The sequence below is a fragment of the Oreochromis aureus genome, linkage group 5 (assembly GCF_013358895.1).
Source record: "Oreochromis aureus strain Israel breed Guangdong linkage group 5, ZZ_aureus, whole genome shotgun sequence".
NCBI classification, from domain to species: domain Eukaryota; kingdom Metazoa; phylum Chordata; class Actinopteri; order Cichliformes; family Cichlidae; genus Oreochromis; species Oreochromis aureus.
The window spans coordinates 29,401,021-29,428,603 of NC_052946.1; the positions used below are offsets into that span (position 1 = coordinate 29,401,021).

The following is a 27,583-nucleotide window of genomic DNA, read 5'->3' on the forward strand; positions in this document are numbered from 1 at the left end:
TCACTCGAAGTTCTTTTTATTTCTTTTGCTCCCGGTGAGCCGGACACTTGTCAGTTATTTTCCACAGAAGCGCAGAGTGAACCAGACCTTTGGTTTTGGTCAGATTGCTGTATCAGCTGAAAAGTTTGCAGACTCTGGTTAAATCCTGCTGATTTTTTCAAAGAACCACACCACCAAAATAGGAATTAATATTTCATGGGAAAGCTTTCGGTTTCATTTTAATTCAGTGGTATTTCCCATTTACAATGCCCGATAATGTTAAACAACAGTGGTGACAGGTGGGAGAGCATCCTAGGTGTCATTTGTATTGTAAGAAAAACAAAATTACATAAAACACAAAGCAAAATATATTAAAAATAACACTCGATGATAATACTACATTTCAGAGTTCATGATGATAATAATATCAGGACCCTTGTGTCTTTTTACAAAATAAGTTTCAGGATGGGAAACATCCGTCTGTCCAAAAGCAACAATTATATTAATATCATATTATTAAAAAGCTCCATTATACAGTTCAGTAATACTGCTTCATCAGTTACAATGTGCAAGAAATAAAATATTCAGAGAAAAGATTGTGCCGAGCAGCTGTGTGTTTGTGCTATTTCAAATGAAACCCCCCCATCTCATCATCAGTCAGGCTGAACACACGAAGGAATGGGAACACACACACACACACACACACAAAAAAAGAAGCTATTTTTGGTTTTAAAGCCAGTAAATAAAAGCAAGTAAATCAAATAGCTTTGGAGTTATTTAAATGTTTTCTTTCCCGTTTTGATAAAGCTATGCTTGCCTTTTCCCTCTGCTTCCAGTATTTGTGCTAAGCTAGGCTAAACATGTCCAGCAAATGGAGGTGATCCACCTTCAGATCCGACTCTGGATAAGACGGAGTCTTAGAAGATGAACCAGAACATAATCCTGAATTAGGAGTATTGGAGCTCCCGTGGACCATCTGCAGCGCCCAATGCTGTGCAAATCCAGTCTGTCTGTGTAACATCTACAACCCCGTCCTCCCCCCAAAAAAGAAAAAAATTATAAAATGAAAAAAAATTAAAAAAGAATATACAATGCATGGTTAGATGCTTTACAAGAAGGGGAAGTTGTGCAAAAAAAAAAAAAAAAATCTCAGGATTTTGGCTTCATACAAGGTCACGGGCCTCTTTTCCTGTCTGTAACTGTAATCCAGTGATGAGCAGACACTACTGAGGGGCAAGGAGCCAGATTCCCACCAATCTGTAAGAAGAATGACTGCTCAGATTTTTCAAATTACGGTGGTCACTGTCTCAGATTAGGCGATTACAGGGTCATAAAATCCTGCATTTTCTTGTCTGAGAGACATAACGGTCGACATTTTGCTCTATGACCAATTATGTTCATCTCTCACAACATCAGGAAGGAGGCGCCAGATAGAAACTTCCTGGAAAAGAATGTAAACAGACAACAGCAACCAAAGTGTTGTGTGTGACTCTGTCCCCTCGCTCTGCTTCACATAGCTCTCCATTAGCCTTGATAACCCTTTTAAATTTGGCACCCCATCCTACTCGCATTGGCCTCAAAGTTTTACTCAGGACCTGCCCAATGGTTCTTTCTCCCATCATCACTACAGGTCGCTGAATTTCACTGATGCTTCACGGGTCTGGTCACTACTTCTACTCTCTTCCTGTGTGAACACCTGTTGAGAGCAAAGCAGAACTTGATCCAGGCCGTGGGTCCTCCAACCTTACGCAGCTGGTACCGCTCACTACAGGAGGCCAAAATAATCCAAACAACTCTGATAACATCACTATCATGGTTAGTTATAAACAGCTTAGTGGCATTCTGTGCTTCTACTGGTCAACATCAAAGAAGTGGAAGAACCAAAGTCACAGCACTGGTTTTCGCCCATTTTGCCGTACCCTTTTTGTGTTCTGACCAGAGCTGACACCCTCCGTCATCTGACTGGGCAGCAATTGTACTGATAGTGAGAAGTCTAAGCTCAGGATAAAGTCTCACTAAGCTTCAAACTGTGTTTGATCGGTGGCCTGTTCCTCCGTCTCCAAAGAACTGAAATGCTGAGAAAAAACCCCCCCCAAAAGCACAGAAATGCCTTTATCATCTAGTGCAGTGAGTCAATATTTTCACCCACGACTCCACCCCAGTTATTATTAATTTCTGTCAATTATTAACCAAAAAAAAGGAGGAAATTTAATTTTGTGTTCATCCTTCTCACAGAAATCTGTCCTCATCTCTCTTCATCTTCAGATCAGATTTCTCTTCCCGATGTCCCTCCTGCAGTGACTCCATGGCCCAACACTGAGATTAAACCAATCAAACCCTGAGTCCATGTGTAAATGAACCCAATCACATGATGACTCCACCCACCAACCAGCAGCTGAGCAGTCACCTATCTGTCTGTCATTCCTGTCAACCAATCAGCCCGTGAGCTCAACAGGAAGCTCTCGACTGCACAGCACCTCCCACTGTCGAGCGAGGAGCGAGATCAGCCTCTCTCTGCTGTCGGCTCCCGGGACAAAAATGCACCACTGCACCTCGCCCTCTGCACCCCTGCTGGCCACACCTCCTCTGGGATGAGCTTCATTGCCGCTGACGGCAAAGTGGTCCATGGTGAGGTGGCAGAGGAGGTCGGGGCCGGGCAGGTCGTCAAAAACGAGAGTCAGAGCCTGGGGGTACGTCTGGTATCCCAGCAAGACCCGGTCCAGGTCGCGGATCCTCCGGGCCTCACGCAGCTGGTACCGCTCCCTGCAGAGATTGCAACCGTCAGTAACATCCAGTTATGCTTATTTCTATTAAGGAAAAAAAGCAACTCATTAACTAGTGCTTTAAACATGCTTTTCCAATGTATACTGAGCTTGAGAATAGTCTATTTTCACATCAAAGTAAACATGTGAGGTTATTGAAACTAAGAGGCTTCCATCCACGGTGTGGAGAACACAACAGGAAAGTGATGCTGGTGGTGGACTTACAACTTAAAATGGAGCGTACAGACTGTAAAACATATTTAAAAGAATATGTGAGAATAAAGAGAACCAAAACAACAAAGGGCCAGTAAAATGTGGGGTCAGGGGATCAGCGGGGACTGTCGGACTGAAACCTAAACAATCAAAAAGAGCCAGTATGTTACAGTCTCCTGTTCCTCTTGACAGTTTCTGAATTGATGTTTCGCCTCTTTGGCTTCATTGAGCACAGACTTGAGCTGTGCGTTTTTTTCCTTCAGTATTTCAGACTGAGCTGTCTGCACAGTACAGTCTCAGCTGCTCTCTGTCTCCTCTTCTTCCTCTTTTTCTGCTGCAGACGAGGACAAACAACAATTTTTTTTTGTCTTGTGGCAAACTTGTGACTCAGACCAAGTTTAGGGGCGACACAGAACACAGAATTGATTTTAATTTCCTAATACCTGTTGGACTTTCCTCCCCACTTTAAGGCCGTTGTCGTGCATAATTCTGCTCTATCATAACACCCCTGTATACAGGCTGTTTGACAAGGTTTTATTTCTTTGTTCTCACCTGGATGGAGGTTCTTTAGCGAAGTCAGGCAGTGGATAGCTGACATAGTCTTCATCCAGCAGGAACACATCGGTGCTGGTGAGGATCAGAGTCCTGGGCTGGAGAACTGGAGACAGGGCAGAGCCTAATTCAGAAGAGGAGGTGCCTGAGAGTGCAGAGCCTTGGCTGGGTGGACTGCTGGGGATCTGGACCTGGAGGAAAATAATCATAATAAAAATAGAGAAAACCAAGAAGCTCAGAAACTGAAAACAGGAATTATAAAACCAGAAAAACAAGACTGGATTTGATTCATTATCTAGAACATCAGTTTTCAGCAACAGCCAAACAGTCAAACAGTTTTAAGGGTTTGACAGCGTTACTGGAGGCCAAATTAACGTCATCCAAAACGCTCACAGTGTCATTATTACCACAGTAGCCCGTTCACACATTTAGCAGATACACAGGAGTGTAAACATTAACTGAAAGTCACGTTTCTATCGACATGAACATCAAATGTTGCTTCTCTTTTATAGATCCTTTTATATTCACAAGCTCATTGTGGCTGCAATTATGTGCACATTAAGTTAGCCTGAAAAGATCCTGCTTCCACTCCTGTGTGCAACGTTTCTCTAAGAAGAATTCTTACCTGGAAGACCAGCAGGTACAGCAGGACGTTAAAAGAGCATGGGGAGGAGGTCGCCACGCTTGCTGGAGTCTTCCTCTCTGCTACGATGAAGGTCAGATCTCCCATCTCCTCCTCACTGGGATAAACGAACTTCACCTTGCTGCTGTGGACCAGCTCGTAGTTCTGCATCTTACCTGCAGGGGGAGACAAATTTACATCTGTCACAATGATCATTGCTTACTGGTGGGCTGTACAGATTTTATATTTGGTCAAAAATAATATATTGCAAAAATAAACACTTAAATAGATGTTTTTCAACATTTTTGAGTTCTTCTTTTTGTACAATAAAGAGTAATCTTTATTGAATAGATTTAACCATGATTTATCTATGAAGCAACAAAGAATAAGTCCCGTCACAGTGCCATGATATGTAAAAGTCTAAAAAGTCAGAGAACATCACGATCCATACAGAGAGGAAGTGCTGTCTGTTAACAAGATGTGGGTTTTATACTTTAATAATATAACTTCACTCTTACTAGGACAACAGATGGCACCGTTGCCCGAGTTACCTGTGCTTGTGTTGGTGAACTGCGAGTAGAAGTCCTGATCAGATGGCTCTGGAGGAGGAAGCTGCTGCTGCAGACTGAGAGCTGACATCAGCTCCTGCAGGAAAACGCTCGTGCCATAGCTGTCCCTGCTCAGACAGCACACCACATGATCTGCTGAGTGACCTGCAGGAGGGAGAATCAATGGAAAGCTAAGAAAATCATACAGACATTATTCATTTATTTATTTAAAAGCAATTCACTCTTAAAGGGGGCCCATCACATCTTTCCTTACTTTCTGTCATACATATATACATATATAGATGGAATTCCCCTCACTATTTACTCATGGTAGGTCACTCTTGGTAAAAAGGAAAATACTCAAGTATTTCCCAGTAAAATCGCAACTCATTCCTGGAAACTCATAACACATTTTTTTTTTTTTTTTTTTACAATTATTTAATTTTAATCTACCGGTAATAAATCGCCAATTTATAGGTGGAAAACCCATCACTATCATTTTCAAAGTTTGGGCGCCACTGACCAGCTGGCCCCGAACACTCTGCAGCAGGTCGACTATATGAATGTGTCCCTACACATACAAAAACAGAACAAGCACTACTGACACTCTCCCAGATGGTGGAGCTGATGTGCAGCTGCTGGATGTGTGACTCACGTTTGCTTGTAACAAAGTGGGTGTTAATGTATTTGTAGAAATTTTTTCTTTTAAATAAATGGTATTATTTATAATTTTCCTTTAAAAAAAATTGCAGTTCCCTGTCTTTACGTGCACACACATCTCCTGCCTTATCACCACAAATAAATTTCAATTCCATGAGAAAGTGCTGTGCGTTCAGTAAGAGGAGATAAATGTAATAGGACAGGCACACGGGTCGGAGTATGAGCAAAAAAGCAAAGCTAATCTAGCTGAGTCCAAGAATAAAAATATAATGTTGGAATGTCATGAGAGAACAGGCGTAAATGCACTCACCTACGACTCTGAAGTACTGATCAAACAGCCCGACGTTGACGGCCAGCAGATCAGAGAGTCTGATGGACATAAAGCAGCACAGACATGTGTCTGGATCTCCAGAGTCTGATATGTCCAACACTGACAGAAACAGACAGAAAGAAAAAAGGAATCAAGATTTAACAAAAATGATCTCAGGGACAGCACTGCACCCACATTGGTTCAGTCTCCACCAGAAACTAGAAAACAATGAAAGAAATACATATCAATATCTTTCACTGCACTGTTGAAAATATTACTCTCCTCTACCACCTTCATAAGCATATAAGATGATAAAAGGCTAAAATGAACAGCTACAATTAAAAAGTAAAACAGGAGTAGTAGTAGCAGTCGTTGTAGAGACAGTGGTGTTAGTGCCAGTATCACACTTTATAACTCAAATCATTGCAAAAAGCACAATAATTCAGAAAAAAATATCAGGAATGACTCGACACAGTGATGGATAAACGTCCCGTTGATCGGGGACCAGTCACATGAGTAAATTTTACCTGAGTGATGACCCAGTGTGGCGGCCGAATCCTCCAACAGGAAGTAGATTGAATCAGTGGAGAGTAGCAGACAGCAGGTAAGTTCAGCCTCAGGAGATTTGTAGAGAATCACAGACAGCCACAGCACCTGTCTCACCTCCTCTGCCTCAGACTGATATAAGTGATATATATTTTAAAAATGACTTATAGAACATAGAATAAAGATTAAAGACCTGTCCTAAAGTTTATTTATCTAACACAATCACTACAAACATGAGTTATTAGAAAATTACTGTGTTCTGATTTGAGCTCTGTTTACAAGCAAAGTGATCACTCAGCGAGTGATTTCTTGTAATGCATATGCTTCAAAAAAGTGTTTCTTACCTGTGCTATATATCTCTGGAAGTAGGTGAGCAGCTGCTTCTCTCCCAGTCCAGCCATGAGCTTCAGACCCGGTGACAGACCAGGAATGAGGTGGGGGGAGGGTTGGTTCTCCTCCATGTGAAGACGGGAAGAGTCCCAGCTGTGAAAGAAAAGGAAAAGACAAAGTGAAGAACATTTTGGTCCATAAATATCTGGACAATGACACAGCTCTACGTGTTTTTCCTCTGTCAACCACATCAAGGTGTGGTTGAAGTGCAGACTTTCCGCTTTGATACAATTTTATTACTCTAGACTTGATGTTAATGTTTAAAGGCTGTACCTGCTGGAGCCATGTGACTGCTTGGTATTGGTACAACAGCACTGGTCTCTGGATCTATAACGGCCTGAGGAAACAACAACAGAGCGGTAATACTTCGAAAAGAAATCGGAAGAGGTCAAACAAAATGACAAAATAGAGTGAACCAACTATGTGAACTGTGTGTAGTTGGTCTTCCCCTTGTGAAAACTCACCTTGCTGTGGACAGAGCCTGGAGGGCCGGGGCAGGGCCACCACCTTCAGCCCCTCCAGAGCAGACCTTCGTTGGCTCAGCTCCCCCAGAAAGGAGCTCTTGTTCTGGGCCAGAGGAAAGAACACCAGCAGCCTGTGATCACCCAGCAGCAGCTCCACAGTGTGACTCCTTCTAGTGGACACAATACGATGATGAAAAAAAGAGATTAACCCAGATTTAAAGAAAGAAAATCAAGGAAAAAAATGTTTTGTTTATTTCTGTTTATTTTTATTTATGGTATTTATTAAAAAAGATTCAATCAAGATACAGTTATGTAAACGCTCCAACAGGTATAATGGTTAATAATGGCCAACAGCTTTGTCTTTGAACTGTGGTAAATTAATAATTTTCCTGAACTTCACAACATCTTTTCTTTCTCAGGTGCTGAAATATATTCAGATTTCTTTGCTTTGTTCTAATAATTTTATATAAACTAATGAAATTATCGATTTAGAACAGAAACATACATGTCGGAGTTAACGTCTACAGTTACACCATCCACTCACACCATCTTTACCTCTGGGGATGTTGTGGGTCCAAGCAGGATGTATTGCTGACTTTGTCCCCCACTTGAGCATCTCTCTCTCTGGGGTGAAGCACCACAGAGCCGAGGGGTACACGGACAAGCCTACAAAAGGAGGAAGAGGAGGAGAGATGACGAAGGCCAGCATTGGGCTTCTCTATTTCTGACAGCTCTCTGAAGTCCATCTTCAGCACCCATAGTTGTCGGTGGGTGAGGAAGAGAAGAGAGGGGAGGCTGGGCTCCTCAGATAAGATGTCTGAAAGGAGGGGATGAGTGTTGAGGGCAGACGAAGAAGAGGAGGGCATAAAGAGGACGGGATAGCCTCCCTGCGCCCCTTGACTTTCCTCCAGCTCCCAGGAGTTGATGAGTGAGCGGGGAAGAAGTTGACGAGTGTTGGAGAGCCCTGGGTCAACCTGTGGTAAGGTAATAAAATAAACTCACAGCTCTGTTTTTATCTTTAAAAATCCAATCAAAGAATCTGAAATGGATAAATTCCAGTACAAATACAAATATTCAAAACCACTGACTGCATCTGAATATTAAACTGAGGCGGCTCATGTGTCACTCTCTGACCTGAAGCAGCACCGTTAGCTCAGATCTAATCTGCTGAAGCTCCTCAACCTCAGAGAAGATGTAGAACCAACAGGCTGGTTTTGCTTGCAGTCCAAAGGCGAGACAGGAGTCTGGGAGCTCAGCTTGGGAAGAGAGTGAGAGCTGGGAGTACGGGAGCAGGAGGTCTACCTGGAGGCTGAACAGCACTTCCTCTAAAGGCAGACTCAGATCTTGGTCTACAGACAGGAAAACAAAACACACATCTTAATATTTTATTCAATATTACAGCACTACACATCTTGCATTTGCAGTGTTCTCTCAAAGGTTTAACACATAAAGATGCACCATATTATAAAAAAGTAACAATCCTTACATTACATTTAAGAAGCCAAATCCAGTGTTTACAATTTGCAAATTAAACCTTGTGAGATTTTTTTTAATGTCTTTCTCATCACATTGGGTTAGAAACCAACAGTGACATCAAAATCTAGTTAGTCTCAGTTAATTTATAACAGAAGTGTTGTAGAAGTTAACTAGATTTCTTCTAAATCGAATTTGTATGTCAGATGGAGACAAAAATGACAAAACAGCTTCCAAGTTTGCTCCAGTCTGCATGTAGACTGTGTGCTTACCCATGCTCTGATTGGTCCTTGTGAAATCATGTGATGACAGCAGGCCCAAGAGTTGATCCGTAAGCACCAGGCATGCCAACTTCTGCTTCACCTCCTCCTCCTCCACCTGAACACAGTAGCACCACAGAACCCGGCGGACCTGGACCTCTTCCTGTTTCTCCTCACTCTGCTCCTCCTGATGGCCACCAGGCTCCTTTGCAGCAGGAGCAGGGAGCGACATGAAGGAGGGGCCGACCAGCTCCTCCACAGAGTCATCCAGACTCATCTCAAAGTAGCCATCAGTGGACCCTGGACTGGAATAATAAACACAGAATGAGCTAAAAATCATCTTCAGGTCTTTTAAATTATGAATTTTTTCCATGTTTATAAGTTGATTATCTAAAATGATCTGTCTCTGGTTATAAATATGCATCCAAAGGATCATTTCTCTCATAGCTTTTAAAAAACAGCTGGAATATAACATAGATCTGATGCATTATAGTGGATTTCACACACAGTAAAGACATTTTAGAATCTCAGAAACCTTTTGACTCTGCAGATTCAGTGGTAATCTCTGGAATCCTGAAATCCAGTAACAGAATATATCTGGTTTAAATACCTGGGGCTGCCCACTTCAGTGCCCTCCACATGAGACTGAACCTCTCTGGATTCAGAGCTCTTCTCTTCCTCCCTCTCCTGCTCCTTCTCTTCCCTCTCCTTCTTCATCTTCTGCTGCCTCAGGGTGGAGCTGAGATGCTGCGTAAGCTGGGTGATGAAGTCCTTGTTGGAGGAGGACAGGGAAAGCAGCTGAGAAGGAAGCAGAGGACACCAGGCAGCGCTGCACGATGAGCAACTGGCCTCAACAGGTCTGGATGAGGAAGAGGAGCAGACACAACTGGAGGGGAGAGAGAGGAGAGACAGATGTATTTGTTTTAATTGTTTTTGTTTAATATAAGATAAAAATGTCAGCTCATAAATACTGTTACCACAGCTTAGTTTAGCTCATCCTGCTTATTTGTAAACTTTCAGATAAATACAAGCTCACTGAAAACACTCTTATCACCAAAAGGAGGATGATGGTTTCGCCCTTTACCCACAAGTCACAGGTCACAAACCTGTGTAATACTCTGCTGTTGCTGATATATGAATTCAGGGAGCATATTTACAATCCCCAATTCCCAATTGACTGGTTCTACTCTCCTTGAGAACTCAAAACACTTTAAAACCACATATCTCTAATCATATTTCAAGTATTTATCATCATAGTAAAAATGTAGGTAAGTGTGCTTTTTACGTTTTCTTATTGTACGTATAATTAGCGTGGCATATTGTCCAGGGCTCTGATTGGAGGAGCCAGAGACACTCACCCTGGACTGAGCCAGTAATGTCAACTCCATGCACTGTAGAAGTAACACTGAAGGATAACCTTATTTCATCTCAGTTTGTTTTTTTAATCAGGCCTGACTGGTGAATATATAGATGCACATTTTTGTTGGTTTGTTTTTTAATGTAAAGCTATGCCTCTATCCCCACTCATTTACACAGGAACATCCAAATATCAACAAAAAACCAAGATTGGCAAGTCAATTAGTGAGACTTTTACAAAGACTTATTCACTCACATTTCTGCTGTTGAATTATTGTCACTGAACCTCAACAACCTCTGTATATATTACATGTTAAAAGCCAGTTTTAATTTTACATTTTATGGTAACAGCACTATTATCTGATACTGACCAGACAGTAGCAGAAGTAGAAGTAGTAACAGTAGTAATGCTTGTAGAAGCCCCAGAGTGAGTGTGTTCAGACAGAGTGACTGGTTGTTGCATCTGAAAACACAAAGACACACAACAATAAAGATCAGCTGACTCTAAACAAGATCTACCTCCACCTGAACACCTCACATGCAGTCTTGTGCTTTAACTTGTCCAAAGTGATAATATAATAAGAATTTGACTGTGTTCCTTTGATGTGTTTTTCTTTAAAATTAGCAGTAACCTTTAAACATTTTGCACAAACATATCAGGTAGATTTTAAATTAATAAATGTCATTTAGGATCATTTGTAACTAACCAATACTACCCCTCCCATCTAACCAAACACTTCCCCTTCTAACTAATATCCTATTGGTGTGATGGCAACAGACCCCTCCCATCTCCGATGCTTGTGTGTGTTTAACCTGTGCAGAGTCAGCAGACGGGAGGTGTGTGTTGGTGCTAAAGCTTGCAGGGGGAGGTGTAGGATCCACAGGAAGGGGAACACTGGGGGGAACTGGGGCTTCTTCTCTGCTCGTCACATCTGAAACAGGAAAGCAAACACATCAGCGATGCTGGGAGTGAAATCATTGGCATACATCAAACCCTTGGTTTGAGGGTATCACACCTTGGTTAAAAGCTAAACCATTTAAATTTCGGTACATAAACTTCTTTTAACAAATGGAATTATGTTTCAGAAAATAATAGCCAATTTTTAGTTTTGAAAGATTAGTATCCACATCTTGTTAAAAGGTGGTTAGTGAACAGGTATCACAGGAACTACAGCGAAACATTAATAAATGTCAGCAGCGGTATTATCAAGCTACAACCTCTGGGACTGAAAAATGAAGCCGAGCAGTAACTCAGAGGTCTGGAATCAGGCTTTTTTAATGGTTATGGTTTTGAGGTATAGCAAGGTTTTATTTAAGAATTAAAAAGAGTGAAAATTAAATGTTATGAAGGCTGTTAATCTCCAAGTCTGAGCTGAAGGAAAGGCTTTACAGTTTGGTTCAGAGAGACTCTGTCTTTATTTAGACTCTCTAAACCAGAGGACAGAAAGCTGTTAGAGTAGTTTATGAGCTTTACATTGTGTACAGTTTCATCACTGTTCCACTTAGCCACGTTTTATGTATGTGGCTAGAGACGCATGACTGACAGAAAAGTTCAGGATATCCTCAACAGAAATGAGCTTTACTGACTCATCCACTTACATCTGACTCTTTTCACAAACTTTTACAGCTTAAAGAGTAAAAAGTAGTGGAGACCCGGCATATTGTCAGCTGAGGTAAACAGCAGATGGACAGCCTGCAATCACTACAGGTGAACTGCGGCCTGAGTTTTGAGGTGACTCAGGGGTAAAAACATAAAATACCAGAAAACATTTATGCATACCCGTGTCTTTTTTATTATTCCTGATTTATTAAGTGCGTGGTCCCTCACTTATCACGGGAGTTACGTTCTAAAAATAATCCGCGATAGGTGAAATCCGCAAAGTAGCCAGCTTTAATTTTTTTCAATTATTATAGATGTTTTAAGGCTGTAAAACCCCTCACTACACACTTTATACACTTTTCTCAGACAGGCATCAACATTTTCACACTTTTCTCTCTTGTTTAAACACTCTCAAAGTTCAAACCTTCATAGAAAAATAAGTCCAGTATTGTAGAATGAAACTAAAGGCACCCGCAGTTGCCTCTGATGGCGCAAAACGTTTCGTCGACATTGTTGTGTTTGTTGGGGAGAAAACTTACAAACATACAGTGCAGCACTTCAGAGTCACAGTGCTAGCGATCGAAGATTTGTGTAAATTTGACAAGCTGGACGCATTCTGTACTGACAGGAGACAGAGCACGAGATTGATTGACAATGGTCTACAGCCAATCAGGACGGAGAACACAATGCACTGTAAAAAAGACATGCAAAATTGCACACAAAAAAGTCTGCGAAACAGCGAGGTCGCGAAAGGTGAACCGTGTTATAGCGAGGGACCACTGTACTTATATTCAATTATTTATTTATTTATTTTTTACACAAACGGTAGCAGCAACAGGTTGACCGGCCGCGGCAATTATGAGGTACATTTTACTTTTTTTTTTTTTTTTTTTTTAACTCTTTACTGATGGAAGCATGTTTGTCCTATCACAGCCACCGTAGCTAGGATTATGCACTGCAATCTGATATCTACTAGTGATCTAGCAGTGAGATTTTACACACTGTAATAAAATGCAACAATCGCCTTTAGGCATGAATTCAACATCCTTTGTGCTTTGCAGGAAACTCAAGGATGCCGTAATTTCTAAAACTCAACTCAAACTAGTCACGTATTCATTTCACAAAACTTAACTAGTTTGTTGATCAACGCCCAATTTATAAATGATTTAGAAGTAGTATTGAACCATCTGGCTGCTGTCCTTTAGTAGAAACAAAAACAAACACCCCCCTCCCTCAGCATGGCACAGCCTGATACATACATGATTACCTTGGCTGGGGCAGGCAGCCTGCTGGGCCGAAGAGGTAGAAGAGGAAGAGGAGGAGGACGTGACAGCAGCGGGAGGAGCGACAGAAGAGAGAAAGCAGGTGGATGGGAGAGGAGAGGAAGAGGAGGACGGGAGAGGGGAGGAGGACGAGGACGAGGACGAGGAGAGGAGAGGAGGTGCAGCAGCAGAAAGCCTGGTCTCCTCACTGATCTGACGGGAGGACAGAGAGGGGGGAAGCCTTCAGAGATCAGCAGTCATCTACACATCACATCACAACTCTATGACCAGCAGCTCCATCAGCAGCAGAGCAACAAATGACCTTTTTTAAAGATCTAAAGACAGATTTTAGACAATCTCTGATGATATATAAAAAAAACAAACATAAAAACCAAACTATTTGTAGCAGTCTGGTGCCACTCTATAACAGTGAAGTTAATGAGCTAAATCTGTGTGCCTATAGTTTAAACAACTGACAGGTATTGTAGCTTTAACTCTTTCGCCTATAAAGAGTTTTAAGGGTTATTCCTATTAGGCTTCCAAGGGTTGAAGAGTTAACAAACTACAGTGAATATTCTGTGTGCCTCTATTTTTTTTTAACATTTTGTTCCTACCGACAGGCTTTGCAAAGATGAAGAGATATTAAAATATTTGGGTTCCCAGTCAATGACTTTTAAACATTCTCATTTAATCAGGAATCAGCTTAATATTTTTACAATTTTTTAAAGTGGTGTCAAGATACATGTATGAGGACTTAGGACATATATCAGTCATGCACACAGAGTCAGTTATGACCCTTTGCTAAGCCTACTGCATGTTATAGAATTAGTGTTAGTAGAATAGTCAGGACTCTATCATGGCTTTGTTTAAATGAGACGAGATGCATTATTAGTATTACATGTATTTCATGAATAATAAACAAGTTGTAATTTGGCTAAAGTTTGGTCAGTGTTCGTAGCATGTGTGTGAAACCTTTGAAGCTTCACAGGCCATTATGAGTAAAGACTACTTTGGAGGCTAAATATCCAAACAGCAACCCTAAGTAATTTATAAAGTCCTTTCCTGACCTGAATTTGTTAAACTTGTTACCTTCCTTCCTGTGATACATACATGTCCTGACACACTATGCAAAAGCTGCTTTTGCATGTTCTTTTTCAACTTAAACACAGATTTAGCTCATACATCAGTTATGTTGCAACGATTTATTTATATTTGATACACTTTGAATATTTCTGCTGCTTATGTGCAATATGTGTTCAATCAGAAAATGTTAGCATGAAGGTGGTGTCCAATTGCAATTCCTTATTTACCAAGAAAACTACACAGCTCCTTACACAGAATAATTAACATAGCTAATAAAACATCTGCTAAATTTTCAAGGCTTCAGGATCTGTTAGTAAATAATATGATGTCAGAATAACTATGTTAGTTACATCTAACTGGTGGGTTTGTACACGTCATGATTATTGATTGAGCTACAATCAGGTTAAAGTTATGAAACAACTACAGCAGGTTTCAGGGTTAATTCATCTAAAAGATAAGATGACAGAGTTCAACTAACAAAGGCACAGTCTGACTTCAATTTCAATTTTTTTATTTATACAGCACCAAATCACAGCAACAGTCGCCTCAAGACACTTTGTATTGTAAGGTAGACCCTACAATAATAACTTCAAGACTCTGTCACATATGACTGACATCAGTGCACAACATCAGTTTGGTTCCTCTCACAGTGTTCAAGTACACCAATCAGCCACACATTAAACCCACAGACAGGTAAAGGTAATTACCTTGTTACAATGAAATTCTGAGTCATTCATAACAATCAGAGATACACTCAAATGTTGTTGCAGTCCAGGCACGACCCCCTAAGGTAAAGTGACTGCCCTATCAAAGGGCAGGGGAAGACAAAGGCTGACTCACAGGTCCCAACCCCTCAATGCATTGGACCCAAAGGATCTGCTGCCAGACACTACAGGACAAACTCAGAGGTCCCACAGAACAACAAGTGTCACGATAACCTCATAATGATGAGGGAATTGTCAATAATGCCCATGTGATGATATTATAGGTACTTTTTCCCATGATTTGTACAGTTATGTAAAATAATAATAAACACAAAATTAATAGAAATACAGATATTACTTCTCAGAATTGTTTTGGGGGCGTGGGAGGGACCTACATGATTATAAGCAGGTAGTTTTAACGTTGTGGCTGATCAGTGTGCAACAATAATGATAACATGTACTGTGAACATTTTATCATGTTTCAGTACTAACTTACATGAATGCTGCTAGTTTAACTACACAAACGGACACTAAGCCCTTCGGTGGGCCTTAGGGTGACAGAGTCTACCTTCTTGTCGCTGCCGCTCATGCGGTCTTTGGCTTCTTTGGCTTTCTGAATAGCTTTCAACACTTCCACAGTGTCCAGCTCCTTTTCCGTTGTCGCTTTACAGTCCAGGCAAACCTAAAAACATAGAAAGAAATAAAGAATTAACACAAAGATAAAAACATGGAGAATAGAAAGACAAGCACTGTGGTGAAGTGGATGATGCAAGTGTATTGTTGTAAGAGCAGTCAGAAAGGAGTGGAAAAAAAAAAAAAGTTGTGTGTGCCGAAACAGTAATAGCATAGAAGGAATAATAGTGTGTGGTAGGTTTTGGTTGCACACCTCTGCTGCACGATCCCCAAACTGGGCCAGGACTTTGGTTCTGTAGTCTGGGATGATGCAAATGGGGTTACTGGACAGGTTGAGTTTCTCCAGACAGGGCAGAGAGCCGATGTTCCTGATTTCCTCCAACTAGAAAAATACAAACACACACAGAGTGAAAACATGACGCTGCAAACCTCAGCCAAGGCTGCACACCCCACCTGAATCAAAATCCTCGGTCCAGACAGAACTTGGTTTATGATAGGGTTTTTTTTAAATATCAAGAGGACATCTTTCAGTTTTTATTATTTCTATGTTACATTAATTCCTGGATCTAGTTCCAAAACTTTTAATCCTCTTAGTTGAACCCATACCCAGCTCTGGTAAAATGATAGTGCAAATCTATCCATTAATATTTCTATGCACTGAAGCATGAAATAGTATTTTATGAGTAATGTTGCTAACAAAAGGGCGAAACAACGGAATCACAGAAACTCTTTGGAGACGTTTACAAACCAAGGTGTTAACGAACTCTTGTAGATATCAAGATTTTTTATTTATTTGTTTTTTAATGCTATAATCAGACTTATTGTTCGGAAGTACAGCAGGTTTATACTTCTTAAGGCAATTCTTCAAGAAAAGGATACAAACTGAGAAGGAAGGAGCCCTATATATTATGTAAGGTAAAATAAAATGTCAGGTTTAATCATTTCAATACTCGTTTACATCTTTTATATACATGTTTTTTTGTTTTCTCTAGTTTTTTAATATAATTTTTACACAGCAATGTAAAAAAAAAACAACTTTTACATTTTAGATATGCCGTCTTGCAACAAACCATGAATAGAGAAATGTTTTTGTATTCTCCCACATGGCCATCAGGGTGTCCTTGGTGTGTTTACCTGTGCCAGCTGGTTGTGGCTTAGGTCCAGGTTGACCAGAGAATAGAGCTTTGTGAGACCGGTCAGTCGGTCCAGCTGGTTACCAGCCAGGCTCAAGGTTTTGATGTTCCCCAGACGCGTGTGAGCTGCTTCCAGAACCCGGAGGTTGTTGTAGGACAGATCTACGTGGACCAGATTGTACAGGTGCTGTGAACACAAGGAGGTCATTTCTGTTTACACATTTAAAAAAATAACACACATTTAACACCACTACATTGCTGCAGTGACATTTAAGACTATAGATATTGTCCAATCATCCTGAAAATAACAACGTTGTTTATTTTATCAACTATAAAAATATTTTTTGATGTTTCAGGAATTATGCAGACACCGATATGAGGCATGCCCTGTCCTCATTCTTCATTCTGTCACATACCTGGAGGTTTTCCACTGAGGACAGCTGGTTGTAGCTCAGATCCAGAAACTCCACCTTAGGCATCAGTTTCTACAAGAGAAATAAACTCAATGTGAGCACACTGATCCAGCCAAATCATGCCTTTATTTAAATACCCATCTGTTTTTATCCCTGTATTTTAACCCCAAGACCTGATGTTTGCAGCTGTGAGGCTAATTATCGCAGGGATACGGGGCTCTGCCTGTGAGCACAGAAGCATCACAGAGCTGCTGCTTAAACCTTCTGTTTGTTGACAGCTAATAAGACAAAGTTGGTTTGAAAGGAACGGCATTAAAAAACTGGGAAAAACTTTCCCATTACAAAATAAACAAGGATTGTTTTAAATAATGAAAAAATATGATGGTGAAATAAGCATGATGTGTCCCCTTTAATAATATACATGCAAAACCGAGGAAAATACAATCTTCCCATTGAATTTTTTGTGATTTCCTGTCTCTTTGGGGCTAAAAGAGGCCACCCAAACACATCAGATATCAATGGAAAGCCCAAGATGTTCTCTATTTAATACATCAGGACTTTATGTCCATTATGGAGGACATAAATGAATAGGCTGATTCTCAGGAGGATATAACTGTAACAGCTTGTTTCTGTGACTGAAAATAGCAGAGGAGAGCTGTGAAAAAAAAAATCATCATCATGTAGTTTGGTGTTAGGTTTTGTCCATCATTTTGTTAAGATACCTGGGTGGAAATTTTCTGTTTGTTTGTTTTTTTTTTTAATATTTTTTCTTACAGCAGAAATCTCATATTATTATGTTGTTTAATTAAATAGACAACAACTTACAATGTGTATCATCTGGTAATGTTATTATGTAACATATTATCTGTGGTGTATTTTTCCATTATTTCACTGTGAGGAAAACAAACAAAAACTGCTTTTAAACATAATTACTGACTGAACTCTGGGTGAAGCTGCTGATGTCGTAGGTTTTGGTGGGTGTGTTTCTCACCACTGAGCTGTCGATGCTATTGATGCAGTTGTGACTCATGTCCAGCGTGGTGAGGTTTCTCCACACAGGGATGACAGCGGTGACCGGACACCCAGACTCCACCCCCTCAGGCTCCCACTGCGAGAACTCACTCGCCTCTGGGACGAGGATAGACTGAGGTGTCACATAAATGAAACACAGTATCAGTATAGTGCAACACACAACAATAATACTCAGACATGTACTGTATTTGATCTAAAATGTACCATCATAGATTCGGTGGAGCGATGGATGCTCATCGTCACCAAGCTCGACCTCAGAGAGGACAAACCACGAATCTGCTGAGAGCTGCACTCAGTGATCTGAAGACAGACACAACAGTAATATTGTAAGAAAATATCCCACCACAGTTTACTAAACTGATGACGTTCTTAAATGCAAATCCTCTGTCCTTTTACATCAGTACTCAGAGACTGAGTAAGCACGTTCAGCAAAAAACAAAACTAAGGCAGGTCTGTGTGTTAAAAGATGAAGGACTTTATCTCACCGCTGATCATTTACATTTGGGGAAACTTGAAAGAGTGATAAGGGATACTGCATCAGCATCTCCCATTCTTTTTTCTGTTTGAACTCTGAAGTGAAATTCACATTAAAATAAAATTATTCAGATCAACAGCTGAGTTTTTTTCACACTGGACACAAAGAAACAAACAAACAAGTTTTTATTTTGTTTGTTATCTTTTTATGAGTTTTTATCGTCCAAGTAAAAAAGTACAATTTAGTTCAACATGAAACGCCTCGTCTTCACTAACTGGAGTCCCCGAACTGGACCTCACGATAATGTTTCTGCTGCTGGTGCCTTTGGAGTCAATTTAACAAAATTCCTCAAATTCCCTATGGCTTGTTGTGAGATACAGCCTATCCAAGAAGTGTGTGCTTCAATTTTAGTGAATAAAATTCAAGTTTTTTATTTGTCTGTTGCTTACAGTGTCTGTGAATGGCACCTGTACAGTTTATGGATTAATAACAAGCTTACCTTTTTTTTTTACTCAAAGAAAACAAAACAAAAAACAAGAGCACACACTGTTGTGTGCTCTGTGGTAAACAACTTGTAAGCACGCAGCAAAAAGGACCCTCAAGCGCGCTACGTCCATTCTCAAAATATCAGCTCAAAGATACCACTGGACGAAGCTTTTGACCCTCAAAACACGGAGCGCCAACTCTTTTATGAGCACATTGCATTGTGTTTATAAAAATAATAAAAACAGCTTTATTTAATCATTTTCAACTCGAACACTAGCGTGACCAGTTCAATTCAGGCCAAACAGCTCTTCTACCCTACGGCATGCATACTGTAAGCCCTTAACTCTTAACCCTCCCAGTGTTCCCAGCAAATTTACAAAAACGAGAAAAGCCTTCAGCAAATGTTCAAGCTTAGCAAACTTTGTCACACTGATTAGCAATGCCAGTAAAGCTTTCCTCGTTGCATCCACTAATAAATCACATTGATACATAAAAACAGACAAAACATATTTCATGGACAGAGAGACAGTTACCTCTATTTGCAGCAGGGATTTGAAAACAGACAGGTCAAAGGGGAGACTCGTCTCCTGAATATTACTGGTTCCTACTGGACCTCTGGTACCAGAAATCTGAGAAACAAAGACAAAAACCAGTGAGAGCCTTCACCACCTCTGCTGCTCAGAGGGAAACGACATGACAGGGATTTCTGGTATGTAAGTGGTGTATAACCTTGAGGTATCGCAGCCTGCAGGTGAAGTCGAGGATGTGTCCCAGGTCTGTTTTGGCGTCTCCATTGCAGCAGGTTGGTTTGGCCATCCGCAGCTGCTGGGAGACGGAGAAGAGCTGCAGAGGATGGAGAGAAAACACCTCGCCGGCTTGCAGCAGCTGCTCGCCTACAGCACACAAACAGACAGTGTGACACCGCGCACTATGCAAACCAGGTGTGTCAAAGTCATCTTTTCATTCTTTTCTTTTTAAAACAAACAATAAAAAAAAAAAGAGCTCCACATTTACTTAAACGTATAATAAACAACACGAACTATCTTTTTAAACATTTAGAAAAAAATCTTATATATTATCTTATTTTTCTTGAGTATACAGTAATTACATGTATATTACAATTTTAGAGTATTATGGAGCTACACACAGTTGTACTTTACTCCTTACTATTTATTGAAATCTAGAAATGGTTTTAACTTTCGATAAATGCTGAGTGGTGCCTGCAGTGGCATCCTCACACAGGAGTCAATATTTATGATTCAAACATTTTCAATAGAAAAATAGAATTATGAATGAGGTCTATACAACTTTCACACACTGCAAATACACTGTGTGCCTATTTGGACCCTAACATGTCACATGTAAGACACCCTTGGTCTACACACTTGTTATTTTCTTTGCAGGGAAGTCTGTTATATGTTCACATACAGTGGCTTGCAAAAGTATTCGGCCCCCTTGAACTTTTCCACATTTTGTCACATTACAGCCACAAACATGAATCAATTTGATTGGAATTCCACATGAAAGACCAATACAAAGTGGTGTACACGTGAGAAGTGGAACGAAAATCATACATGATTCCAAACATTTTTTACAAATAAATAACTGCAAAGTGGGGTGTGCATAATTATTCAGCCCCCTGAGTCAATACTTTGTAGAACCACCTTTTGCTGCAATTACAGCTGCCAGTCTTTTAGGGTATGTCTCTACCAGCTTTGCACATCTAGAGACTGAAATCCTTGCCCATTCTTCTTTGCAAAACAGCTCCAGCTCAATCAGATTAGATGGACAGCGTTTGTGAACAGCAGTTTTCAGATCTTGCCACAGATTCTCGATTGGATTTAGATCTGGACTTTGACTGGGCCATTCTAACACATGGATATGTTTTGTTTTAAACCATCCCATTGTTGCCCTGGCTTTATGTTTAGGGTCGTTGTCCTGCTGGAAGGTGAACCTCCGCCCCAGTCTCAAGTCTTTTGCAGACTCCAAGAGGTTTTCTTCCAAGATTGCCCTGTATTTGGCTCCATCCATCTTCCCATCAACTCTGACCAGCTTCCTGTCCCTGCTGAAGAGAAGCACCCCAGAGCATGATGCTGCCACCACCATATTTGACAGTGGGGATGGTGTGTTCAGAGTGATGTGCAGTGTTAGTTTTCCGCCACACATAGCGTTTTGCATTTTGGCCAAAAGTTCCATTTTGGTCTCATCTGACCAGAGCACCTTCTTCCACATGTTTGCTGTGTCCCCACATGGCTTGTGGCAAACTGCAAACGGGACTTCTTATGGTTTTCTGTTAACAATGGCTTTCTTCTTGCCACTCTTCCACAAAGGCCAACTTTGTGCAGTGCACGACTAATAGTTGTCCTATGGACAGATTCCCCACCTGAGCTGTAGATCTCTGCAGCTCGTCCAGAGTCACCATGGGCCTCTTGGCTGCATTTCTGATCAGCGCTCTCCTTGTTCGGCCTGTGAGTTTAGGTGGACGGCCTTGTCTTGGTAGGTTTATAGTTGTGCCATACTCCTTCCATTTCTGAATGATGGCTTGAACAGTGCTCCGTGGGATGTTCAAGGCTTGGGAAATCTTTTTGTAGCCTAAGCCTGCTTTAAATTTCTCAATAACTTTATCCCTGACCTGTCTGGTGTGTTCTTTGGACTTCATGGTGTTGTTGCTCCCAATATTCTCTTAGACAACCTCTGAGGCCGTCACAGGGCAGTTGTGGAGCTGTTTTGCAAAGAAGAATGGGCAAGGATTTCAGTCTGTAGATGTGCAAAGCTGGTAGAGACATACCCTAAAAGACTGGCAGCTGTAATTGCAGCAAAAGGTGGTTCTACAAAGTATTGACTCAGGGGGCTGAATAATTACGCACACCCCACTTTGCAGTTATTTATTTGTAAAAAATGTTTGGAATCATGTATGATTTTCGTTCCACTTCTCACGTGTGCACCACTTTGTATTGGTCTTTCACGTGGAATTCCAATCAAATTGATTCATGTCTGTGGCTGTAATGTGACAAAATGTGGAAAAGTTCAAGGGGGCCGAATACTTTTGCAAGCCACTGTATACAGCTTCAAACAGTTATTTACAAATCAGATGTTAACAAGACCTCTAAAGCAGGTCCACTGTGTCTGCTATCCTACCTTTATGGAACAACTCCTCAGCCAGCGCTGCAGTGATGCCATTGATTTCCTGGAAGAGAAAAAAAAAGTATATTAACTTTAAAATAACTAACAGTTGTCGTTACTTGAACATGGAGTCATCACCTACAAATTAACTGAATTTAATAATATTAGGTTGTGTTTGGACGATGACACAATAAGAAACACCTGAGATAAGATTTTATATAATCGTCACTATTGTCACCAGACATAGTAGTTGTTTAACCTAATTGTTAACACTGTCACTGGTGCACAGTGCTGGTAAATCGTTGCGTCGTAAATGTTAGCCACCATCTGCCACCAGATGGAGCATTTTGTTGACAAATACCTTAAATCTGTTAATCTAGGCCCGATCTTTTTGTTAATACTTTTATTGTTAGTTCTTTTAAAGGTGAAAGAATGAGATTAAGGATACAGGCGGTGGAAACAGGCTTTCTCGGCTCTTTTTTAGCATAGGGTGAGGAGTCCAGTCATTTGGGAAGGGCTCAGAGTAGAGCTGCTACTCCTCAGGTTCTCTAACATCTGTTAGATGTTGTCCGTCTGAGTAACAGCAAATAGAAAATGTTTCCTAGAATATCTACGCCCATTTTACATTCAAGCTTTTTATTATATTACATTTAGATTCTGAATTACTGAATCACTTTTAATCACCTTTCAAAAATTTTCAGTTTATTAAAAGTTCTGCTTGATTGTAACTTCCCACCTACCATCCTTGTATTTTACTAATATTTCTTTAATTCTGTTTCTTCTACTGTAAATTGACTTGATACCAATGTTGACACAGATGCAGATCATAGGTCACACTCTTTATTGATTCCTGATCTATTTTCTATGTGGGGAAAAAAGGCCTTTGAAGTTTCTGAGTCTGAACACAGAGTGAAAGGCTTGCATGTGACTGAGGTATGCAAAAACTCCACTGATATGAGTTTTACGTCACTGTTAAACAATGCGAAATGACAGAAAGACACGCCAGCAATGATATATAAACAAAAAAGCTTGGAGCCATGCAAATGCAACCATCACTATGGCTGATCATCATTTCTTTACTGATGCTTTCACAAAAGTTTTTTTTCAAATAACATTAACACAAATCAACCTCCAACCATGTTTTAAAATGGTCCATTAAGAATCAGCCATATCCTTGTAACTGGGTTAAAGACTTTGGTTCGTAGTACTTAGAGCTGCGCCTGCAGACACCTGGATCTGTCAGCTGTCTTCCTTTCAAACACATCACACTTCGATGTAACTGAACATTAAACAGAAGATACAGATTCCCACTATCATTCCAAACAAAGTTATCTGCTACAGTCACATGCTGTTCACTTCAAGTCACATGAGAGGTTTTCCTGTGTGTGCTTTGCCGTGCAGGCTTCTCAAACAGTGGCCTCTTGTTGTTAATCCATTATCGTCATAATGTGATCACTGTCTCTGTCATCACAAAGCCTTAAACCACTGTGTGTGTTATCAGACTATACTTGCTTTATACAAGACTGATCTATCAAAAAAAATTAAGTCACAGAAATTATATGATACAAAGAAACAGAATATACTAGTTATTCTTGATACATGGATTCAGTTTTATCAACTGTTCAGCCCAGCTGATTTACACAGACCCCAGTGGTTTCTTTCAATGGGCAACTGGGCCATTCATGTAGCATTGAGATTTTATCTACATCTAAATTTGTTGCATGATGAACTCGTGTGAAACTGTGACAAACCTAACAAAACCATCAGCTCTCTGCCTCCTGATGTTAACCTGTATAATCAGTCAGCTCAGTATGATGAGAAATGAGCCACAGAGTGAGAAATCCATGAGGTGTTTTTTTTTTTAAGATGTTTTCACTCTTGTCTAAATCAAGGTCTTTATTTTGCTGAACTCTGTATAAGGATAATTTAAAAAAGGCCAGCTATCAAATCTAACAAGGTGACAGTGAACTTTGGGATTAGTTTTCAACCAAGCCTAGACGTTGAGAAAAGACCAGTTGAAGATGGTTATTCAGTATTGTTTGCTGGGATGACGCTGTGGGATTAGAACATTACCATGGGTAATGTCTTCATCCGTAAGAAGGCTGTAAAACTGACAATGACTCAGAGCTCAGGATGAAAGTTGCAGCCAAACTCATGACGTGATCAATTCTTACAAACACAGCATCCATTGTGCAAAACACTGTGACACGTACAAACATGATGTATTTTTTACACTTTATCAGCACGTTTTACAGCCCTTAAATGGAGAATAATCCACTTCACCATGACTTTCCTTCATAAAAGCTACAGTCCAATAAATACACTCAGTTCGATTTCATCAAAAGGGCTCAGTATTTTTTATTTGAAACATTGTCTGTAATTTATTGCGATTGAGGTTAAATTGTTAATAATGTTTTAAACTTTATATATATTTTATACATGATTTACATCCTCACATACTGTCTATATATTATGAGTTTTTTTAAATACGATGTTGTAAATTGTTTAATCAGGCCTATAACTGATGGATGGTGTCTTGTGTTTACTGTGATGAACTGCTTTGACGTTAATCTTAAATGGAGAGTCTTCTTCTCAGGGGTGGGTGCCATGTGTTTGGGCTGATGTCACTTCAGGATAGTGTTTTGACATAAAGTTAATTTTTTGACACCTGTTTCTATAATGTTATACTGAAGCTTATACCTACTGATAGCTGTAATTGTGCTGATTGTACGAAGGGAATGCTTTTACATTCAAGAGAGATAAAAAACTGTAAAAATAAAAATGAGATATTACTGCTACTGCTTGTAGATTCTCTAGTTTAGAAAAAAAACTCTAAGCTGGGAAACTTAAGTGCAAAACATTTAACACAAAATAAGGTCAATCTAATCAAGACAGCAGGACAAAACTAAATAGTTCAATAGTTCAGTCTTGCTGTGTCAACAGTTAACGTTTTGTTTCAACACGAAGTTGCATGTTGAAATGGGAAGAAAAAAAAAGAACAAGAGAATGTAAGTGAGTGTTTGACTGGTTTAGTCTGAAGAACCTGACTAGTCTACACAGAGTCTTTATCTCAAAAGTGTCTAACAGATTTAAAATGAATGGGAACATCTAGATCTTATCAACCAGCATGACTCTCTGACCTCGTTTTCTTTGCTGTAGTGAAGACCAAACAGACCTCCACTCCAAACTGAGGTTATTCTAAACTATGAACTGCACACTTGTTTATAGGTTGTACTCACGTAGAGATGAAAATGTAGGAAGTTGGTGAGCGGTGTGGGCGTGGCTTGAGGAAACTGCTGGAGAAGAGTCTGCAGGTAGAGCTCCAGCTCCTTCTGCCGCCGCTCCACCAGACTCTTTGAGTTCTTTCCCAAGATCTTCTTAGGAGGAAGCAGTCGTCTGTCTACCTTTTTCTCTGCCGTAAGCTTAAGAGGAAACAAACATCAGGAGTAAAACCAGGTTTGATTTTCATAATAAAACAATCCTGCAGCCAAGAAACAAATGTTTCCTTGGTGCAGAGAACATGAAAAGTGGTAGCTCTTCTCCATTTTATATCATTGTGTTTGATAAGACTTATCAGAATGCCATTCAAACAAGAGAGAAATTGACATTAAAAAAAACTTGAGGAAATTGTTAGAGATATTTTTATGAACACAATTTATAGACAGTAAATTGTCCTATTAAAAAGTGTGAATGTGTCCATCTCTCTGTGTTAGCCCTGTGACTGTTGGTAGTTTACTAGAGCACAGGTGTCGAACTCCAGGCCTCAAGGGCCGGTGTCCTGCAGGTTTTAGATGTGTCCCAGTGACCCAGGGTGATATCTAAAATCTACAGGACACCGGCCCTTGAGGCCTGGAGTTCGACATCCCTGTACTAGAGGCTTCAGACTAAAAAACTGAATTGTTGATGGTGGCATAAGGCTGCTCACTGGCCCACTCTATTACCTTCTCATGGAGGTCGTAGAAATCACTATAGCGGTGCTTCACAGTCCACCTGTGCTGTCCATCCGTCACATCAATGATGTAGACCTGAAACATCAGAGAAGCATATATTAAAATCTCTGACCCAGCAGAGGTTTTCCTGCATATAACAATTTTTGATCTCCACCAAAGAGGTTTTGGTATTTCTGCCAAAGGAAAATCACCAAGACTGTGATAAAATATTCTTGACCAATTACATTTTAAGTCGGTTTAAATTCATTAAATCGTTAAACACATTTTATCAAATAACAGAAAATCCACAGAGCCTTTTCCTTAACTATATGCAGAATAATCATGCGTACATTCATAGTAAACACCAAAGGAAATACCCTGATCAATATACTGATAATTAACTATAAATGTAACCAGGAAGACATGCGCACCCAAGCCATTTTTAAGGAACGATCAGGCTCTCCCTCAGAAATAGGTATCATATTTGGGAAATGTCATAAAACAATACAATGTATTTGAGGGGTTTTTGAGCTAAGCAGAAAATACTCTTACAGACTGTTTGTCTGCTGAGTGTTTGCTTGTTTCCAGGATCAGATGAACCCAAATGTTTCCTGAAGCAAGAGCTTCGAGGTACAGCTGTTGTATTTAAAGTGCAGCCAGCCTGGCTATGTGGTGACTCACTAGACAAAAATGCCAGAAATCGACAAATGCATCACATCTAAACCAAATAAAAATGTATTGAACTAGGGGGACAGTTGATACTTAATTCAAGCGTTCAGGCTCTTTGCGGATTAAAAGCATCTCTTTAATTCAGAAAAACATGGCAAAAAACTATTATGTGAACGAATTACTCTCCCATATTAAGCTCCATTCAGATGAAAACGTGTGGTGACATCACTTGTTTTTAAAGCTGAGTGACCTATATTAATAATCAATTCAAAACCTGGTGTTTTTTCTCTGTCCTGCTGTCTTGAGAAATGATTTAACTTACAAGAGGCAACAGGAGCAAAACGGGTTATCAGCCATATTAAATAGCACAGAGCGTTACAACACACAGCACACTGTCATACAAGAAAGGAACAGAAAAAGACTGAATCCATAAAAGACAATCAGATTTACACATTTAAGAGGAAACACTGTAAACCAACCGAAACCGTGTGTGAAAATTAAGGCAGCAGTTAGCGGTTAGCCTGTGAGCTGCTCCTTCGGCTGCTTTTACCATGCTCTGAAGAATAAAGACATAAACATCAGAGAAGTATCCATCTCCATGTAAAGTCCAGTACAACACACCCACTGTCTGGGGAACTCGGAAATATTACTCGCTGTTTTTCCGATACACCTGGAAGCCGGGAAAGCTACAAGCTAAGCTAACTGGTATTAAGCTAGAGAGAGCGGAGCGGATCTTACAGTGTAGTTTTCCACCAACTCTGAGCCGACAACAGATACTTTTCTCTCCGAAACCTCCTCCGTAAACGGGACGGGCTCCATGCTGTGATCAATGAGAGCAGATTATCTGTTATTGAGGAAAACAGTTGCTAAAGATGCACAGCGTTTCTTTTCAGTCAGCCGCCTCCT

The 27,583-nt window shown here is 40.3% G+C and overlaps 1 protein-coding gene across 3 annotated transcripts; it reads right to left on the minus strand.

Annotated features, from left to right (window-relative positions):
* On the minus strand, positions 1 to 27,583 carry nisch (nischarin). Of its 3 annotated transcripts, none has more exons than XM_039612268.1 (28): positions 27,416 to 27,583; positions 26,021 to 26,104; positions 25,319 to 25,501; positions 22,095 to 22,143; positions 19,686 to 19,849; positions 19,490 to 19,585; positions 18,200 to 18,295; positions 17,955 to 18,107; positions 16,967 to 17,035; positions 16,552 to 16,737; positions 15,671 to 15,799; positions 15,353 to 15,466; positions 13,003 to 13,210; positions 10,949 to 11,067; positions 10,507 to 10,598; positions 9,390 to 9,665; positions 8,792 to 9,084; positions 8,181 to 8,395; positions 7,602 to 8,020; positions 7,047 to 7,213; positions 6,856 to 6,919; positions 6,537 to 6,675; positions 6,174 to 6,324; positions 5,647 to 5,766; positions 4,680 to 4,841; positions 4,132 to 4,304; positions 3,507 to 3,697; positions 1 to 2,742 (listed from the first exon to the last, which is right to left on the minus strand). In XM_039612268.1, the coding sequence occupies exons 1-28, from the start codon at positions 27,494 to 27,496 to the stop codon at positions 2,415 to 2,417; spliced, it is 4,521 nt and encodes a 1,506-aa protein (XP_039468202.1). In that variant the 5' UTR covers positions 27,497 to 27,583; the 3' UTR covers positions 1 to 2,414. The 3 variants fall into 3 exon arrangements, with proteins under 3 accessions (XP_039468202.1, XP_039468201.1, XP_039468203.1); XM_039612267.1 differs by having other exon boundaries at positions 7,047 to 7,216; XM_039612269.1 differs by lacking the exons at positions 1 to 2,742; positions 3,507 to 3,697; positions 4,132 to 4,304; ... (9 more) ...; positions 9,390 to 9,665; positions 10,507 to 10,598 and having other exon boundaries at positions 12,995 to 13,210.

Bases quoted from the DNA above. Each gene is read 5' to 3' on its own strand.
- nisch (XM_039612267.1), bottom strand. From the start codon at position 27,496: ATGGAGCCCGTCCCGTTTACGGAGGAGGTTTCGGAGAGAAAAGTATCT. The intron at 25,502-26,020 runs GTAATAGAGTGG...TTTCCTCTTAAG, and splicing joins TCTACGACCTCCATGAGAAG to CTTACGGCAGAGAAAAAGGT. The intron at 15,800-16,551 runs GTAAACACACCA...GTATTTTTCTAG, and splicing joins GCCACAACCAGCTGGCACAG to TTGGAGGAAATCAGGAACAT.